We start from the raw sequence: 19976 nt of genomic DNA on the forward strand, positions 1-19976 counted from the left end.
AAATTGTGTTTCAAATAATTTGTATAATGTTTCGCTGTTTTCGTTTGTATAAAACAAAAATTATATTGGATCAAAAGAATAGTATTTTAAATGATAAATTGTAAAACAGTTTTCAGTATAAATATGAGATAATTATAATTATTATTATTAATAAAAGTACTATAAATAAATTAAATAAAACAATTTTTATGAAAACGAAAAATTAAAATGGTTTTATTCAAATATACATATATTAAATACCAGATGCTAAAGCAGTTGATTTCAAGTAAAAATGTAAGGGTGCTTACAAAATTGTGACAGTTTTGAATTTTCAGTACAATTGAACTAAAAAAAAATGGCGAATTTCAAAGAGAAAACTAAACTGTTTTGTCAAGACATTTATTGACTAGATTTTCTACTAACGATTATTTAGAGGTACCTATACATTTGAGAGAAGTAGCGCCACTTTCCCTCTTCATACGAGTAGTTTTAGGTGATTTTGCTATTCAGCATCAGAAAAATTGAATGTAGGTTCAGTGATAATGGAAAATATCTCTCAAAATTTCTCTACCACTTTTTTGGAACATGGTGCTTACAAAAAAAAAAATGAAATTAAAGCGTAAATACCTACATATTTTTCTCCAGGCTTTACCCAGTTTTAAAAATGCAAAAAGATAATTTTCTTGTTAACCCATTAATTACGAGTTGATATTGCTTGAAAAAGCTATTCAGCACTAAAGGAATTGATTTAAAAATCAAACTAAATGTAAATCTCTTAGAGCCATTTGCTGAATCGAAACTTAAATAAATTATGTTGAACATAAACTCTTATTCCCTACTTTTTCCTTTGCGTAAACTGTCACATAAGGATTTATGTAGAACTTAAGTGCTTAAGTTTCGATTCAGCAAACGGGTCTTAAATTCTTTCAACCACAACTTTGAAATATTAGTGCTTACAACAAAATAAATAAGAGATATTTCTTTATTTAAAATTCAATCAGCTGTGAACTCTGACTGTAAATTGCTATTTTTTATTACTTTACAACTCAGGAAGAAAAAGTTAAAATTGAGATTGGTTTCAATTCGTGTTCGCAAATCCCCAGGAAACCGACGCAGTTATGAATACCAGAGTTATGCGCCACAGAGTTGCGCGCGTCAAAGTTACGCAAAACCGAAGTTACGAAAAACCGAAGTTATGAAAGACAGAAGTTATGAAAGATCGAAGTTACGAAAAACCGAAGTTATGAAAAACCAGAGTTATGAACACCGAAGCTATGAAACGATGTTTTTAGGTTGGCAACCATTGAGATGAACGATATACGGGAGGAACGTACCAAAAAGCTAGAGCGTATAGGTTGAGTCAAGGCAAGAAAAAAATTGTATGGGCCGGGGGTTTCTATTCCCCTCCGTTTAGCCGGGAGGGGAGATTTAAAAAAAAAAATGACTTAATTTGAAAAAAAAAATTATTTAAAATCAACGGTTACACCAAAAGTAACGTACTGTACGTTTTTTTTAAAGCCAAAAACTATATATTTTAATATGTTTTTAAATATAGCTGTTTAATTCACTAGTTTTTGAAAAATTAGTTTTTAAAATCAAAATTTTGAAAAAAAGTAAAAAAATAAATTTCGAACTTATTTCTTTCAAAACTTTATGTAATTAAGTGCTAATTTAAATTACATAATTTAATGTTCTTGTTTGTTTTAAAACGAAAACTGAAAACTGGATCCAAAAACGTCTTGTCGTTTTCGATAAATTAAAAGCCATATATTTTTTTTTAAATTAATTTTTCAAAAACTGTTCCATTAAACAGATTTATTTAAAACAATACAGGGTGTCCGGTAAAAAATGGATAAGCCTGAAATGGCTGATAGGTATGACTGTACTATCTATCTATTTTCGTTCTAAAGCTAAATTACTTTTTTATAGCCACTATTCAATGGTTGTACAATTTTTTTTATGGTAATGTATTAGAAAAATTATTGTAAAATATGACTGATCAAAAGAACTGATAAAATATTAATAAAATAATTTGTTAAATTAATAGGCTTTTTTTGCACTTTGGTACCAATAAATTTCTAGTAACTTTAGATTTGATAAAAACAATTACCATTCTGCAATCCCCTTTGGACGCGCATATTTTTAAAAAAGTTGGCCACCTACATTCCTATAGATTTTTTGTTATAGATACCACAGGTGTTTAAAATTTTTCATAAAATATTTTTTTTTATATTTTGCATCGAAAAACGAATTTCAATATTTTTTCTATAAAATTATAAATACAATTTTCAAGTGCTTATGGTTTTAGTCAATTATTGTAGAAAATTATAAAAAAAAAGAAATTTATAAAATTCATTCATTCGTGGTTCTGGTGAACGAAAACGTAAGATGATGAAATTTAAAATACACTGAACGAAAAAAAACTAATATTTTCTAAACTGGTTGCGATTTTCTATTTGGTTTTAGTACAGTCATAAGTTTAGCTATCAGCCATTTCAGGCTTATCCATTTACCGGACACCCTGTATACAAGAACAAGTCTTTGGCTTTACAAAAAAGTACAGTACGATATTAATGGTGTAACCGTTGATTTTTAATAATTTTTTTTCCAAATTAAGTATTTTTTTTTTAAATTCCTGCTTCCCGCCTAACCGGAGGGGATTAGACACAACCGTCCCATACAATTTTGTTCTTGCCTTGACTCAACCTATACGCTCTAGTTTTTTGGTACGTTCCTCCCGTATATCGTTCATCTCAATGGTTGCCAATCCAAAAACATCGTTTCATAGCTTTGGTGTTCATAACTCTGGTTTTTCATAACTTCGATTTTTCGTAACTTCGGTCTTTCATAACTTCGGTCTTTCGTAACTTCGGTTTTTCGTAACTTCGGTTTTGCGTTACTTTGACACGCGTAACTTTGTCGCGCATAACTCTGGTATTCATAACTCCGTTACCATTTCTCAGCTATCCAGCAATTATTACTGAATTAAATTAAAAAGAGAAAGTTATGATCCCCTCGATATCGAGATCATAACAGCGCCGAATAAAAGGAAGAACAAGATGGATTTGTTTTAGTGTTACCAAATTTATTGCTTACAAAGTTTTCATCAAATTCAGCTATTCAGCAAATAAAGTTAAAATGAATCAGAGTTTATAGTTTGTATTTTAAATATTAAAGACGTTTCTACTCCTTTGTAACGCACCACTGTGAACTGTCTTCTTCATCCTCTTGTGTGTTGTTTTATTAAATGAATTCAGCCCCAAATTTAATAAGCTTACAACTTTATCTTAGACAAGAGCCATTTGAAAAAATACTATCCTAAAAGCTTAAATGCATTTAAATTTCGTCCTCCTCCCACAATCAAAATAAGAAAAGCTTAATTTATCCTGTATCCATTGCGCATCATCCTGACTCCTGTCAAAAGCATCATCAAAACAAAAAATATATTCGCATACAACTTTTTCCCAGGCAGACGCTTAAGTATAATATTTTCTTACGAGTATAGGTAGTTCGTCCTATTTATCCAAAGTCAGTGCGTCGTAAAAAGGAATATAACATAAAAAATTAATTTAGAAAAAAAAAAACAAAAAGGATTGCATTTTTGGGGTACAATTTGCAAAATCCTCCGGTCGAAGTCATGCGAAGTCGTACTGAATTAGTGACCACAACATTCATCGATTCCGAAGACGATTTTACAGAAACAGATGATTCTGAGGAAGATTGGCGCCCATCGGCATCCAATCGAAATGTAAAAAAACGCTCTCACACCACAAAAGGACGAAATCGTGGCAGCCGCAAGAGAAAATCTTCAGGTACATCTTCCAATGGAACGAATCACAAGAAAAATCGACGACAAGCTGCTCAAGATGCAATCTATCAAACATTTGACGATTCAGATGATGAGGACGAAGAGGATTATGAATATTTCAAGGCGGCAAGGACACAATTGGCTGCCGAGGTCGAACCAAAAGCAATAATATTACCGCCAAAGAAAAAAGAGAAGAATCTGAGTATGAATGGAAATACTGCTTCAGGGATATTTCAGCTTTTTCTATATCGCAAGGACTTAAAGGAAGACTATGTGACAAATTCTCATTTGTGCTTGTGGCGCAAAGATGGTACAAACTTGTTGCAAAAATACATAAGGGTAAAGACTGGAGTTCCTGATGAATTCATGTTTACATCGTCTTCTGTGGTAAGTTATTGCTTCGAAATAGACTCTTAGATGTTCAAAGTTAGGGTAATATTTTGGGTAATTTTTTAGTATTCGACGTGGGATGAGAAACGACGCCGAGATTTTGTGACTTTTGCTGTCAAATGCCACGAAGAAAACCACCGCAGAGTAACATTTGTCAATACAAATGACCTTCACTCGTTGGCAAGAAGTGAATTGGAAAGAATTAATCCGGGTATGGAGGACCATCATGTGGACAATGATGAAAGCGAAGAAGAAGAAAACGACGCTGATGCTGAATATAACTCTGATGTTAGTGAATGTGATGAAAATAATGGTTTATTTCAACCAGACGATGACGAAGCAGAGGTCGAATGCGATGAAGAAAATATTGAGGAAATTGAAGATGAAGAGGAGCAAGCTTCTGAGGAAGATGACCCAGTTGAAGAGGAATTTGATGATTTTGAACAGCTAGAGGAAGAAGACGATGAAATTGAAGAAATTGAGGAGAACGATGATGAAGACAAAGAGAATCAATATGAATCTGACCATGAACAAGAGTAAGATAAGACTAAAGATGATAGATTTGTAGAATTTTTTTATATTTGTTTTGAGTTTTTGCGATAGGGACAATATGGACAAATTGTGTGCTTAAAAAATTTAAAAGGTCTTTCTTAAATTCAGCAAATTTGTTTGCTTTTAAGTTTTTAACTATCCTTTTTTAATGAAAACTTAAGTGCTTACAATTCTAAATCACTTTAATTTGACATTCAGCTAAGAAAACGGTTATTCAGTGGCATACAAAAAATAGAGTTTTACAATATATTTGATTTAAAAAGGAAAAAACAGCATGCTGACAAAGTTATTCAACCTTTTAAAGTGACTGTTAAATTTTTGAGTCTATTTATTTTGGATTTTTTTTATTTAAACATGTCCACATTTGAAAAAAGATAAAACAAACTGTGCTTACATCTCTTATCCCAAGCAGCATAGCAATTGATATAAAGTTTGTTAACTATTTTAAGTAATAATTTTCGTCTAGCCATTATATCTAGCTTAAAGTAGTAATTAGAGCTTTAAATTAATGCTCAAAACAAAATATAAACACGCACCTGAAAAAAAATTATTCTTCTTGTACTTCAATCTATTAATCGGATTCTTTTTTGAACTGAAAGTTTATTGTTCTCCTATTTTTAAATTGCTAACTATAACGCTCAAAGAGATGCCAAATGAATTGTGACTCTCACTTAAAAATTAAAGCTATAAGCATCACAATTAATATTAATTTTATTAATAATAATAAAATTAATTATATTTAATAAAAAGTAACTATAAAATCAAAAATTAATGAAAGTCCTAATCCTACAGTAATTTTATCCTTAAGTACAACGATACTTTAGAAATTATTGTATATTTAAAATTATAAGATACAAAAAACAAAAACAAATATTATTAAAAATTGTGATTTTAAAAATTAAGTTCATTTATATACTATTATTTATTTAAAAATATTATTATAGTTTATTTCGATGAATAAACTCTGTTAGCTTAGTGCACTTAAGTATATATTATAGTATTATTATAGAAATACAAAAAAAGGAATAAGAAATTCAGTTCAAAGTGAGAAGGAGTCGAAAAAAAATTATTAAAACTATAAGGACATCTTTGTATTGCTAATCAAGAAATAAAAAATTAATCATGGAAACCAAAATTTTGATTTTTTATTTAACTAACGTCTTTTTGACGTAATTTTATTACTATGTAAATATGTATTTAAAAAAGTACAAGACCGCAGTGCAATAATACATAACATTGCATTTGCGTTGCAAACAAAATAAAAAAAGTTATCAGAACGATTTAAACTGGGGTTGAACTATGGCATACGTACGTTAACGTATTGAAGCTTTATGGCTCTATCTTCTTCTTCTGATTTAATAGAGAGAACAATTATAGTCAAAACGATAAAGTATGATCGTAATCGTGTGCCGTAATTCGACCCCTGGTCTCGAAAGAATGAAAACAATTCTTATACAAACTGTTACGATTTATGTTTAAACAATTTTCTTTACATAAAGGAATCATGGATCCAAAGTAGTAAAAAAAAAAGTTTTTTGCATTTTCTAACGGAAATATTTCAAAAACGGAAGCTCAACAATCTTCGGAATCGAGTTGAGTTCAGCACCAAAAACCTTCAGAAAAGTATGTTTTTGTTTCGGTAACAAAACTCTTGTAAACTATTAGTGTTTATAAAAGTGCAACTGGGAAAAAAATCCACAATGGACGAGAATTGGCGCCAAAGTTGAGTTACAGGATTATGTATCCCATAGCCAAAAAATCAAACAAAAGGACTTTTTGGTTACTTAGTAACCAAAACTATAAAACAAAATTTTATATACATATAATTTGTTTATTTGTATTTGTTCTGTGTTAAATTTGAATTTTTTTTTTGTAATTTTTAAATTTAATAAGCTAAATAAACTTTTAATTTTTGATTCTTATTTGAATGCATTTTGTTTTTCTGTTTATTTATTAATTCTGACGACAAAGAAAATGAAGTTGTTGTTCAATTATTGAGTGCAATTGTTATTTTATATCGATTTGAGTGTTTTGGCATTTAAGCCAAATTTGTTCTTCACATTATTTGCCGGTTTTACACGTACACTGTGGCGTATACGTACTTTTTTTGTTTGTTTATTTATTGATTTTTTTTTTAATGGATGTGAAATAATGGGGAAGTGAAGACTGTTGGTCAAGCTAGAAACTGTATGTTGATATGTTATCTGGCGATATGACACATTATTTTTAAGTATTTTATTTTACTGAATAGAATGAGATCTTACATCATATACGACCACTAAAAACGCAGTTTGATTAAAATAGCTTGGAGCCGTTTTCGACAAAATTGCAATAACTCAAAAATTTGTACACTTTTTAAGTGAGATATTAAAAAAAAAAAAACAAATAAAAAAACAATGGAAACTACGAAAAAATCATCTGTTCCGAATTTCAAACAAAAATCCGTTCACCCGTTTTGGCTTCAGCTTCATGTACAGATGGAAACACGAAACCAATGCTTGCCCTATATAGAGCAAGTTAAAATGTGTGTTCATGTGATGTAGTGTGGTTTTTTGTAAAATGTTATGCCGGGATAATTTGAAACATTTTTTTGGAGTGAGATATGTATGTAAAAAGTTTAAACTAGGTACTTCGTTTATTTTTTTTGTTTTTAACTGATACAAGCGAACAATAACTGTGGAGATATGGCTTTGTTCGTATTTGTGTTTCACTCAAGACGTTTCTCTCTGTGTCTATTACGTAATACGAGCGGAAAAACAACAATACTGAACTAAACGATAGTCACGACGGAGGGCGATTATGTAAAACGAGAAAGTCGTTTGGCCAAACTAAACCAATAAAAATAATATTTTTGAGGCTCACATAAATTCTACCACCAAACGCAATGATATTATAAACGAAAAAGAAAATTAAACGATAGGTAAATTGCAGTAGTAAAGATTAACGAGTATCGTTGAAGTAAAACGATTATCGTAATACGTAGTCGCATTTCAACGAAAACGAAGCAGTTTCAACAATAATCGTTTTACAAAATAAGGCCCCTGGTGTACACCTTCTTTGATTTTGAATTCTTCGCTGACTTCAGCTGCGCATCTTACTTTAGTAACTGCTCCAACTTGCATATCACATATTATCTCTGAATTTCAATAAACCTCTTTGTACAATCGGCGTTTCTGGACAACTGGACTGCAAATACTCGAATTCAGATGTTTACAGGTCCCTTAACAAAATAACCCAAAGTAAAAAATTTCCGAATCATGTCTTTTTTTCTCCTACACTTAAATTATGAAACGATTTGTTGAAATTGAAGGCAAAAACGGACAAGTGTTCGATTTCATTCTGAATCTTCCCCAATAGAATGAATCACATCCTCATTCCATTTGATAAGTAGTCATAATCAAAAACAATGAATTTACGTTAACATCAAAGAAAATTACACATTTTTTTTAATTTTATTTTCTAAATAATAATTAATTTTGTTATTTCATGAAACCAAAAAAAAATAAAAAAAACAGCAAAAAAAAAGGAAGTGAGCAATAAATTCAGATACAAAACAAAATCAAAGAAAATTATCTTTCAACTTTAAAACAAAAATAAAGTATATTTCCATTTCTACAGGCTCTTCTACTGATCTAAAAGTGATATATCATGGGACAACCGAAATTTAAACTGGGGAATATTTTGTGGGAAGAAAAAGTCTACATTGGCGGGAGATTTTATTTTCAAAGAAAAGGAAAAGGGAATTTAGGGATTTAAGATGATATTGCTTGTCAATGCCTCGCTACCGACGACGTTCGCCTTTGACGGTCTTGCGTTTTTCCTTTTTCTCTTCTCTCAGCTGCTTCTGCTTTTCACGATCCTCCTTGTCCTTTTCCTTCTTCTTTTGACTGTCCAAGCGGGCTTGTTCACGACGTTCCTTCTGCAGTTGTATGACATCGTGGACATTGGTGTTCTTTTGAAGTCCAGCTGTACTGGCCTTTTCATCAGGTTCGTCAGCATCTTCCTCTTCGCTAATCTCAGTCTGTAAATATTAAAGAATTCAACCATTTCCAAAGTTAAAAGATATTGGATGTGTTACCTGACTGTATTGAGCTAAAATCTGTTCACGGATTCTTAATTCATCAGCTGTATATTGACGTTGTACGGTGGTTTGCAGTTTCTGAGATTCGAGCATTTTGGCCAATTGGACATCAACGTCGACTTTTAATTTGGGTTTGGAATCGTCTTTTTCCTTCGGATGACATTCATTCCATTTGTTTAGGATTTCTTCAATAACTTCTTCAATGTTGTTGTCCTAATTGAGTTATTAGATTTTCATGATTTGTTGGTATACATTCTTTCATTGTCTATTATACTTACAATAATCTCACCAAGGATACCCTCGAGGGCATCTTTTTTCTCTTCAATTGTTTCGTCGTCTTCGAGAATTCCAGTGATATAAGAACCAAAGACACTTTCGTCTGTATTTAATTGACGAAGTTTATCATTTAGCCATTTTGTAAAATTCCCGGCAGCAGAAGAATCATTGCCAGAACCGGCAAAGGCCATGATTTTTTCGTTTTAACTTCTTTTTGTGATCCTATTTCTGTGAAGAATTGTTCTTCTTCCAGGCAGGTTAAAAAAAATTTTTTGACAGGTGAGGTGAATTTCTTCATTTCATTTTTTTTACCATAAATGTCAAAGAGCTTTTGAGGTGAATATGAAATGGACATGTTTCACTAAAAAAAAAAATTGAACGTATTCAGTGATTTCGATCTCTAATTTTGAATCGGAATAAAATTCTAACAAAAAATACCCAAAATTTTAGGCCGTGTGCGAGTTGCGTTAAAATGTTGGTTAAATATACTACCACTATTAAATTTTGACGTTTGGTTAAAAAAAGGATCAAATTTATTTTTTGGCACTACTTTGCTTAACCGAAGCTGAAATATTAGTTGGGTGTTGTGCCTAATCACGTTCTACTTTTACATTTTCTAGGAACAAACGTCAAAAAGAGGAACAATTTAGCAATACCCTCCAAAAATTCAGTTACCTTCATGAGCATCTTCCCCCTTCATTCATCATCCCTCTTGCCTACAAACTCACTGCTTAGGCGATTGAAAAATCAACGTGTAGCCAGGCACAAATAGAATAATAAAAAATAAAAAACAAACAAATAATTCGTACATTTTCAATATTTCAAGATGAATAATCATTTGAGGAAGTACTTTGTATTAAAGGTATAACTACAACGGCCACTTTTAGCAAAAATTCAAAAAGTGAAAATTTTCAAAACCATTTTGTGACAGTTTTTCCAACCACAAAATTAAAAATAATGATGCAAAAAGCTTATTTTTTGGGTTAAAAAACAATTTTTGTAGTTTTTTCGAAAAATAAATAGAGCTAGAAAGAAATAAAAAAATTTTTACTTTTGTAAATTTCCCACTTTTTCACTTTTTTGGTCATTGTAGTTAAGTCTTACGGCCAGTTGTACAAACGTGGTTCAGCCTCGGATCAGGAATTTAAATCGCCAATTTTGACGGATTAGTAGTGGATCAACTTTGGTTCAAGGATGGATTTAGCTATTTCAACCTATATGGACCTAGAACCAGTGCTAAAAATCAATTTTACCACCGAGATCAGAAGATAAAAGTTGCTGAACCGTGGATTAAATATTTGTACAACTGGCCCTTAAAGCCTTAACTACATTGACTCAAAAAGTGAAAAAGTACAAAAGTGAAAATTTTCAAACGCATTTTTGTATAATTTTACGACCTGATAAATTACAACAAATGATGCAGAAATCTTATTTTTTGATCTAATAAACAATTTGTATACTCTTTTTCACAAAACAATTTCGCTAAGCAGAAAAAAAAATATTTTCACTTTGGTACTTTTCAAAAAGTGGTATATGTAGTTAAACCTTTATAACAAAATTTATTTCAAATCTATCTTGATATTTCTATTTTGAGAAACATCAAATTTTAACCACTAGTGTCAAATTTTTCACTGCTCCACAGCTGGGTAAATTTTAACCCGTTTTCGCACACGGCCTCAGGCTGGGTTCACACTTGTTTGACCAACATGTTCAACATATACGTTCCAAATCAACATATTGAAGATTTAGGCCCATTTGCTGAAACGAGTCTTAAATATTTAAGTAAATCATAAAGGCCTAAGTTTCACATACCGGTTTGCACGAACTTAAAAGTAACCCCTAAATCTGACTAAGTTTAACATTATTTAGGATGAGGAAATAGTAGATCATAAGGGTTTTATGTTCTTCTTAAGCAATTTTAACTGCGAAAAAAAGAAAAAAACACCCCTTAAAAATGATTTTGGGTGTAAAGTGAACAATAATTATAAGTTTAAGAACGGTTAACTTACTTTATACGTGTTAACTAGTAGCAGATGGTACAATTTGCCGCACAAATTCGTATACATTTTTTAACATTTTGCTGTCAACATTTTCACACACAATACAAACAAACACAATGACACACAAATACATACACAAAAATAATTCTTTCAAATTAATAATTTGTTTTTTATTGAATTAAACACCATTTATTTTACCGCTTTCACTAATATTCATTTTTTCTTCAATAAACATAGACAGAATAACAAAATTTCTTGAATTATTTTCCGTAAATTGTTCAAAAACAATTTAAATTAACTGACGTTTGTGTCGATTTGACAATTTGATTTGAAGCTCTCAGCGATTTCTCGCCATGAAAGTAAATCATTGCTAGGATTAACATAAATATTTTTTAGCAACTTGGAATAAACTAAGTAAAACAGAAGTGCTATGTTTGACCTAGCTAAGATCTAAATTTATGATCCGTATGAGCAAATGGGCCTTAAACATTTCAAAATTATTCTTTCTAGTGCGATTTGTTTTTAAACCCAAAAAATAGGCTTTATACATCTTTTGGCGATTTTCTTTTTAGGCCGTGTGTGAATTGGGTTAAAAATTTAACCTCTCTTAAATTTTTGACAACCGGGTTTCAGAGCCCATTAAATTTTTAACAGCTGAAATTTTCTTTATAAAAAATAGAAACAAAAATTCAAAATTGATTCTCAACTCAAATACCGCATAACTTTCTGGTGTGACCAAGCCCTTAAGGGTTGAGTGAAAAAAAAATACAGCTTTCCGCGTTGAACGAGACCATATTATTATTACCTGCATTCAGCAAACAAAAAAATACACCAAAAAGTACACTACGAACCAACACATTCGAAATGTCACATATTTGACACATTCCTTTTATTTGTGAAGGCAACTTGAAAAAACGTGCGCATTTTGTGTTGAAAAATAATATTTTAAAAAAATATTAAATTTATTTACTTTAAAAGGCAAAAAATTAATTAATATATTAAAAAATGCGTCGTCCAAAAAAGGTAAATAGAATTTTTCCAATATAAAGCCTTTCCCAAACATTTACATCTGATTTATCTTCAATAATACAAAAACCATGCTTGTTTTTATTTGTCATTTACAGTATCAGTCTGGTGAAGCTGCTCAATATGTTACCCGAAAAGCAGCCCTAAAAAAACTCCAACTGACTTTGAATGACTTCCGCCGATTGTGCATCATTAAGGGAGTATATCCCCGTGAACCAAAACATCGAAGACGCGCACAGAAAGGTTCATCAGAAATAAGAGTCCTCTATCATGCCAAGGACATTCGATTCCTTTTAAGTGAACCCATTGTTTGGACACTTCGTAACTACAAGGTAAGTTGGAAAGAAAAAGAATTATTATAATTAGGTTGGTGGTGATGACCTTTTGTTTATGATATGTTGTAAAACGGGCTTCAGGTCAAATGAAATAAATGTATTATTGTCACGACGCACCTTTCTTTCATGTCTATGAACATCATCAGGTGATGGCAAAGGAATCTTTTGTCGAATTCCAAACAACCAAAAAATCGATCTTCAATCGACTTGCAGTCGCTACTTTTTCCTTAAATGAATTCCAATGAAAAAAATCGCTACTTTTCAAATCTATTTTTTGAGACAGATTTACCTACATAGGGCGGATTGGCAAAAAATAACAGTTAAAAATAAAGTGAAGTATCATACTTCAAGACAAGTTTATTTAAGTTTGTATAGGAAGGTAAAAAAGACAAAATTAAATGTTTATCAAAGATAGTTTTCTTTTATATTTCCTGCCAAAGATGTCTACCACTTCATTAGCGTCATTGCATTAAAGCCAATCCATTCAAAAGCTCTTCTGTCATCCTCTTGCGAAGGAATGGTTTTAATCGACGTAAGGTAGAAAAAGCTCGCTCAGTAGTGCTAGTAGTCACTGGAAACGTGCAAAGCAAGTGCACAGTGTGGAGTGTGGGACAGATTTTTTATTTTTTTATACCACAAACAAAAAACATCATATATAAATCTCTGGGTGCCGGCCGGTGTGCTCGGATTTTTTTTTGCAGATATATTTGGTGATTACTGATTACTTTGAAGAAAGGTATTGATTTATTAGTTTAAGGACTCAATTTTTTTCTTGTTTCTTTCTATTGCTTATTGCAAGATCGTTCATTTATTTGTGAGGTGTTGCTTATCATAGAAAAGGGATGCAACAAACAATAAAATTCGCATTTCCAGCCAGAAATAGACAAGGGATTCACTCAAGTTCTACCTGTTATTTTATTCATGTATTTGAACAACTCATATAATTTGATTTGCTTTAAGTATGTACACAAAATCCCCCCCACCCCCCTCTTTTCATTGTACTCCAGCACGTATCGGCGCCTTTGCAGAGATAAAGTGCATGTTTCCTAGAAGTACAATTTTCCTAAATATTGATTTAGTGAGGGTAACCACTTAAAATTAGTGAAAGTCCCCATAGTGATAGTTTACGCAATGGCCCATTTTATTTAAAATTTCTGTATGACACGTCTACAACTGGTCAAAATTTTCATTGCAAGAGCTAATACAAAATATAACAGGTGATTGCAATCATTTTGGGTGCTTTCATAATTGCATGGTTGCTTTGTTTACATGCGGTCATTTGCGATCAGACTAATGTCAGAAAAACTATTTGCGCATGTATTTTACTTTGAATTTATGAACACTTTTTCTGATTTGCGTCATTTGTCAAAAGTTTGAAGTTTTAATTCAGCCTCTTCTCTAAAATAAACCAATTCCATCCTTTAAGAAAAAAAAATTTTTTCTTACATTTCTCTTAACGTTTACAAAGGAGATGGCACATTTTTCTATGGAGCTTGGGCCCAGTGTGTTCACTAACGAAATGGGTATCAAATGAAAGGTGACGGTAAGCACATTACGTGGGTAAAATATTTTCAAATTCGTTTGTGGGGTTTTGTTGATATTTGATTTTTAAGTTTTGGATTTCACAATCAAGATTTCAGCTAATTTTTCGAACAATTAATCGTAGAATGCGTAATAATGGGTGTACAGAAATAATATTGGTATCAAATGAAAGGTATTTCTCTTCTCTATAAATCAGTTTCAAAATTTTTTTTCTTTGTTAAAAAAAAATAATACATATTAGGTATTTACTTCTCAAAAGGTGATTTTTTTAAGCGAGGCATTTGGCACATCGAAATATCAAAATATTCAGTGGTGACATGCACTTTTTTTTGCAATTTTTCGATAGCTTAATGTGTTACCTTTAATTCTATATATAAAATAGTTCTATAAAACATACAAAAACCTTATAATAAGCAAAATACACAAAAAACGCGCTGAAATATGCCTATTAAATAATAAGAATAGAAGCTATAGTTCAGTCAATGGGGAAAAATCTGGAAAAAGCTATGACGTCAGCAAAGTTTGAATGCAGTATTGAAGAGGGTTTTATCCCAAGTACAAATCTCAGATTGCGTATTGTTTGGTCTTGTGGGGCGACCGCTATTTTGAAAAACGCATTTGTCTCAATATCTCGAGAACGACTGGTCGGACAGAAAACTAGAAAAGACTTTTTAGATTGGAAATTAGTTAATCTTTCTTTTTCTATTACATCATTTTTCTCTAGGAGTTATAATTTCAGAGTTACACTACCGAAAATTGTGTGTTTTTAGATATTTTGAATATTTTAAACAACCCTTAGAGTTAAGTGCGGAATTACTGAGAATGAGATACTTTGCGGTTCTGTTACTCTGAAAGTATAACTCCTAGAGAAAAATGATGTACTAGAAAAAGAAAGATTAACTAATTTCCAATCTAAAAAGTACTTTCTACGCATTCTACGATTAATTGTTCGAAAAAATAGCTGAAATCTTGATTTTGAAATCCGAAACTTCAAACTCAAATATCTCCAAAACCCCACTAACGAATTTGAAAATATTTTACCCACGTAATGTGCTTACCGTCACCTTTCATTTGATACCCATTTCGTTAGTGAACACACTGGGCCCAAAAATGTGCCATCTCCTTATTATATCCAGAAATTCGCTTCTATTTTTGTTATTTTTACTTGAATTGTGAATTTCCAATCAAAATTTTAACAGAATTGAGAAATAAAGGAAAGCTTTATCATTTTTAACGTCATATTCCTTCTTTCTTCAAGTTAAAATTCATTGCGCATGGGAATTTTTTCATTTGCACATTTGCGCTGCAAATATGTATTTGCGTTTTACATTTATGAATATCTGACATTTGTCATTTGCAGTAATGAAAGCTTTGCATTCGTCAGACTTGCGCAACCATGCATTTATGAAAGTACCCTTTCTCTATACATAATATTCATTTTCATATCATAATTTCTGTATAAAGCCTGAATTACATCAAAACACAAAGTCAAAAAAGTACAAAAAATTAAACACGATGATTTTTCTTCTTCCCCCTAGTAGCTTGTTTGTATATATCTCTTTCATTTTAAAAAAGTATTCTATTCAAAAAGCTTGAACAAGACCAAGCTTTCAATTTTCACAAAGATTTAAAAACAAATACACTCAAACAATATTTTATATCCTTTCCGTAAAGCCTGGGGGGTCATTCCGTAATTTTGAAAACGATAATCGAATCGATGATAATCGTTTTACAGTTTGAGAATCTTTAAAGCTATTTTAAGTCAATTCTGATTCAATATTTTCTAAATAGTTTATATAAATAAAAGTTTTCGTATCCTTAGAAGTCGTGTTAGTCTAGGTGATTTAATAGTTGCCTCTTACTCGGGTGTCCGAGATTCGATTCCAGGAATTGAAATTGTTTTTTTTTTTTTTATTTTCTCAATAATCGTCAATAAATAAACGATAGCTACATAAATAGGTCTCGTTTTTGGAGAATTTATTCGTTTTTGGGTGCAATATTTGATATTTTTAAAGTGTTTATTAATTTATTCTTACTTTTTTGACTTTGTGTTTTGATGTAGTTCAGGCTTAATAACACAAATATAACAGGCAGAAAAATTAGATTTGAATAAGTAATAAATTACTTTTTTGGAGACTATATGAGTTCTTTAAATAAATAATAGATAAAGAATATTTTCTAATACTCATATAAATGTAAATAAATACAAATATGTAGATAAAATCGCAAAAGATCACAACAATTTAAAAAAAAAATTAAAAACAAAACAATGTTTAAACTTTTTTAATTTTATTTTAAATGCATTTTGAGCCTGCTTCGACTCATCATCAGCAATACACTTTTAATTTAACAAAATAAAACATAATCAAAACAAAACATTACAATAAGAATGTAATCAAAGGTAACAAGAAAAATTAAGTTAAAGCTTTGACAATAAAAAAGCATACATAGGTACATATGTATAATACAAACATTAAATCAAGTTAAACAAAGATGAAACTATTTTTCCAATATCCCCGTTCATCAGCTGGTCATTAATGTGTATAAACACACTTTCATATGCATCTAGTCTTCTTGGATTTGTGATGTGTTAAAGCATTTTGACATTCTCGAATTTGATGTCGAAGTGGTTGTTATTTAAAGCGTGTGAAGCAATTGATGATTTCTCGGCTCTGTTGAACTTAAATTGGCTGCAGTGTTCGCTGAAACGAACTCCCAACTTGAGGTTATACAACTAAATTAATTTCTGCCAAGGAATGCAAAGACTGCCAAGGAATGGAAAGATTGCAAAAAGAATGCAAAGACTGCATGCAGTCCCAAAAGACTGCAATCATTTGAATGCAGTCAATTGATTGGGAAAAAAAAAGATTGCAATCATTTCATGGAAAATGATTGGTGATTGCAAAATTTGAAGTCTAAGTCTCAAGTGCAAGTCAATGAATGCAACCTTTTTTGGGAATTGTGTAACTGAATGTCAAAGACTGCATTCACAAAAGATTGCATTCTTTTACAAGCCTGATTGGAAATTTCATAGCTGAAACGGAACAAGGCGAAAAAAAGAATAAAATCCAAATCTAGTGGCAAAATTTGCGCAAGGTTTGACTCTACTAAAGTCTTTCATTAGTTTGATCCAAAAATGTTTTGATTCAAATTGTCATTTTTTCGAAATAAATATTCACCATAAAATTCAATGGAAATGTATATATTTACTTTAACTCGTTATATCTCCGAGTTCACTTTTTGTGACTTAGTTCACTTCTGCTCAGAGCCCTCCAATTATGTTGTATTCAATGTGATGCCAGTGCTGTCTTCTGCGGTGCGCTACTTTTTATATCGGACTTATGTGTGTCCTGCAGAACATACATAAGTCCGATATAAAAAGTACGTCTTACAACATAAAAAAAGAAAGTCGAGCTTAATGTTTACATTGCTTTTTTTTTATAGATCTTTGCCAAGAAAACTGGACGTGACCGAGCAATTAAAGATTTCCGCAATTTAAAACGCCGCCTCGCCCTCTATCCCGAACTCAAAATCGACCATATCGTCAAGGAACGCTATCCCACCTTCATTGATGCCGTCAAAGACTTGGACGATTGTCTAACCCTGTTGTTCCTCTTCAGCACCTTCCCCTCGTTGCGTCTCATTCCTCGTGAGCAGTCTGCCTTGTGTCGTCGTTTGACCGTTGAATTCCTTCACTACATAATCGCCGCCAAGGCTATCCGTAAAGTATTCATCTCAATCAAAGGCTACTACTTCCAAGCTGATATCAAGGGACAAAAAGTCACATGGATCGTTCCACATTACTATCCATTCAAGCCACATGCCAAGTCCGAGGTCGATTTCAAAGTGATGTCGATTTTTGTCGAGTTCTACACTATTATGTTGGGCTTCACCAATTTCCGTTTGTATCACAGCATCAATATGGCCTATCCACCGCAATTCCCAGACGGAGTGATGGCCGACAGTGAAGCAACGATGAAGGATGAAAGTTCGTTTGTTTCGAACCGAATTGCAGCTCTAAATCATGAATTGCTGCGATCAGATAAAGTTGATGAAGAAGATGACGATGTTGAAATCGACTTGGAACTGCTTGAGCAAGACGGTGACTCGAAGAGAGTTTTAAAGATGAAGCAAGAAGCTCAGGAAATCCGCAAGCTCAAGTCGATCTTCAAGGGATTGAAATTCTTTGTTAGCAGGGAAGTTCCCCGGGAACCTTTGGTCATTCTGATTCGTTCTTTCGGTGGAAAAGTGTCTTGGGATAAGACTGTCTTTGATGGAGCAACATTCGATGAAAATGATGAGACGATTACTCATCAAATTGTCGATCGGCCATCTTTGGCGCAACAGTATATCTCGAGGGATTACATTCAACCCCAGTGGGTGTTTGATTGTGTGAATCAAAGAAATCTTCTACCGACCAACAAGTACTTTATTGGAGTTGATTTGCCTCCACATCTATCTCCGTTTGTCGATTCAAAGAGGGATACATATATTCCACCAGAAGAGAAAGCTCTTCTTGATCCTTCATTGATCGAAACTCATGGTAAGTTGCAATTTAAATAAGTCTCTTGACATTGGTTGATTGTTATATTTTTCTCTCTAGAACAAAGTGATGCCGAGGACGATGACGAAGAGGAAGAAAACGAAGAAGATGAAACTGACCAAAATCTGATGGACGCCCAACTTCAATTGGCATATCAAGAAGAGAAAGCTGAATTTGATGCTGATATGGGTGATGGTGATGACAATGAAGAGGATGGTTATGAGGATGAAGAAAGTGCTGATGATGATGAGGAATTGGATGAGAAAGAAAAGAGACGTCTTGAAGAGGTAAAACTCTCTTTTATATTTTATTTCTTACAAAAATAATTAAATTTTGTGTAAATTTTTAGAAAAGTAACATGGCTGTTGCATCTGGTAAACCTATCAAAGAAAACAAACGGGCACAGCACAAAAACGAAGTTGAAGAACATCGTCTGCAAGCACGTATGGTCAAACCACGCCACAGAAATCTCTTCAGGAAGCTTATCCGTGAGAAGCAAGATAAAGATAAGGAACAGTGGTTGTTGAAAAAGAAACGAAAACATATTGACCAAGCTGAAAAGATTACAAAAAAGGCTAACAAGAAGAAAGCTAAGAAAATCGTTCAGTAAATGTAATAAAATGTAGTTTTCTTTTCTTTTTTCAAATATGCTGTTAGTTATAAATAATTTGGTTTGTACAATATTAATACAAAATAAAGATGGATTTTATTTTAATAAAATAATGGTAACCGTGCTGTTTTTTTGTTGTATGGAAATTTTGTAAAACTTTTAGTTAAATAGAAACCCATGGGTGGAATATTCTTAAATTGCTCACCAAAGTCTATTCTGCTATCCATCGTGATGAATCCGGTCTGTTCATACATTTGGTATTATACGATTCATGTGAATGAACAAGAATTTTTAATACCATCTGAAGCCATTTTGGCAAATGAATCTTTCTTGCTAACATCGACTGGAGTCTTTCGACACTCAGGGGCCATATTTTGTAAAACGAATATCGTTGAAACTACTTCGTTTTCGTTGAAATGCGACTACTATTACGATAATCGTTTTACTTCAACGATACTCGTTAATCTTTACTACTGCCATTTACCTATCGTTTAACTTTCGTTTTCGTTTAGCTTTCATAATATTATTGCATTTGCTGGTAGAATTCATGTGAGACTCAAAAAAATATTTTTTTTTTTTTTCGGTTTAGTTTGGCCAAACAACTTTCTTGTTTTACATAATCGCTATTCGTCGTGACTATCGTTTATTTCAGTATCGTTGACTTGCCGCTCGTTTCGTATTACGTAATAGACCCCCAGATTTTCCCAACTTTTTCATTACCAGAGAAAGTATTTTATTTTCTTAAAAGGCCCTATTGTGAGTTTCACGTGAACAAAATTCCACCCATAAAAATCGAATTTAGCCTTTCTCCTATTGTAAGTTGCGGACGAAAAG

General features: G+C 31.9%; 3 protein-coding genes across 3 annotated transcripts; 2 read left to right on the top strand and 1 right to left on the bottom strand.

Annotated features, from left to right (window-relative positions):
- The first annotated feature begins 3418 nt into the window (after positions 1-3418).
- On the top strand, positions 3419-5875 carry LOC129915993 (uncharacterized). Its single transcript, XM_055995750.1, has 2 exons — positions 3419-4174; positions 4244-5875. Exons 1-2 carry the CDS (start codon positions 3617-3619, stop codon positions 4715-4717), a joined length of 1032 nt encoding a protein of 343 aa, XP_055851725.1. The 5' UTR covers positions 3419-3616; the 3' UTR covers positions 4718-5875.
- Positions 5876-8310: 2435 nt separating this feature from the next.
- On the bottom strand, positions 8311-9363 carry LOC129915996 (coiled-coil domain-containing protein 43). Its single transcript, XM_055995753.1, has 3 exons — positions 9089-9363; positions 8808-9023; positions 8311-8750 (listed from the first exon to the last, which is right to left on the bottom strand). The coding sequence occupies exons 1-3, from the start codon at positions 9275-9277 to the stop codon at positions 8511-8513; spliced, it is 645 nt and encodes a 214-aa protein (XP_055851728.1). The 5' UTR covers positions 9278-9363; the 3' UTR covers positions 8311-8510.
- Positions 9364-11965: 2602 nt separating this feature from the next.
- LOC129915991 (pescadillo homolog) lies at positions 11966-19261 on the top strand. Its single transcript, XM_055995748.1, has 5 exons — positions 11966-12109; positions 12211-12444; positions 17434-18532; positions 18593-18819; positions 18882-19261. The coding sequence occupies exons 1-5, from the start codon at positions 12092-12094 to the stop codon at positions 19140-19142; spliced, it is 1839 nt and encodes a 612-aa protein (XP_055851723.1). The 5' UTR covers positions 11966-12091; the 3' UTR covers positions 19143-19261.
- The last annotated feature ends 715 nt before the right edge of the window (positions 19262-19976 follow it).

The sequence above is a fragment of the Episyrphus balteatus genome, chromosome 3 (assembly GCF_945859705.1).
Source record: "Episyrphus balteatus chromosome 3, idEpiBalt1.1, whole genome shotgun sequence".
Taxonomy (NCBI): Eukaryota; Metazoa; Arthropoda; class Insecta; order Diptera; family Syrphidae; genus Episyrphus; species Episyrphus balteatus.

Excerpts from the sequence above, each read along its gene's own strand:
- LOC129915993 (XM_055995750.1), top strand. The coding sequence starts at position 3,617 with ATGCGAAGTCGTACTGAATTAGTGACCACAACATTCATCGATTCCGAA. Across the intron at positions 4,175-4,243 it reads TGTTTACATCGTCTTCTGTG|TATTCGACGTGGGATGAGAA; the intron begins GTAAGTTATTGC and ends GTAATTTTTTAG.
- LOC129915996 (XM_055995753.1), bottom strand. The coding sequence starts at position 9,277 with ATGGCCTTTGCCGGTTCTGGCAATGATTCTTCTGCTGCCGGGAATTTT. Across the intron at positions 9,024-9,088 it reads GTATCCTTGGTGAGATTATT|GACAACAACATTGAAGAAGT; the intron begins GTAAGTATAATA and ends TAACTCAATTAG. Across the intron at positions 8,751-8,807 it reads TTTTAGCTCAATACAGTCAG|ACTGAGATTAGCGAAGAGGA; the intron begins GTAACACATCCA and ends TAATATTTACAG.
- LOC129915991 (XM_055995748.1), top strand. Across the intron at positions 12,445-17,433 it reads GGACACTTCGTAACTACAAG|ATCTTTGCCAAGAAAACTGG; the intron begins GTAAGTTGGAAA and ends TTTTTTTTATAG. Across the intron at positions 18,533-18,592 it reads TTCATTGATCGAAACTCATG|AACAAAGTGATGCCGAGGAC; the intron begins GTAAGTTGCAAT and ends TTTTCTCTCTAG.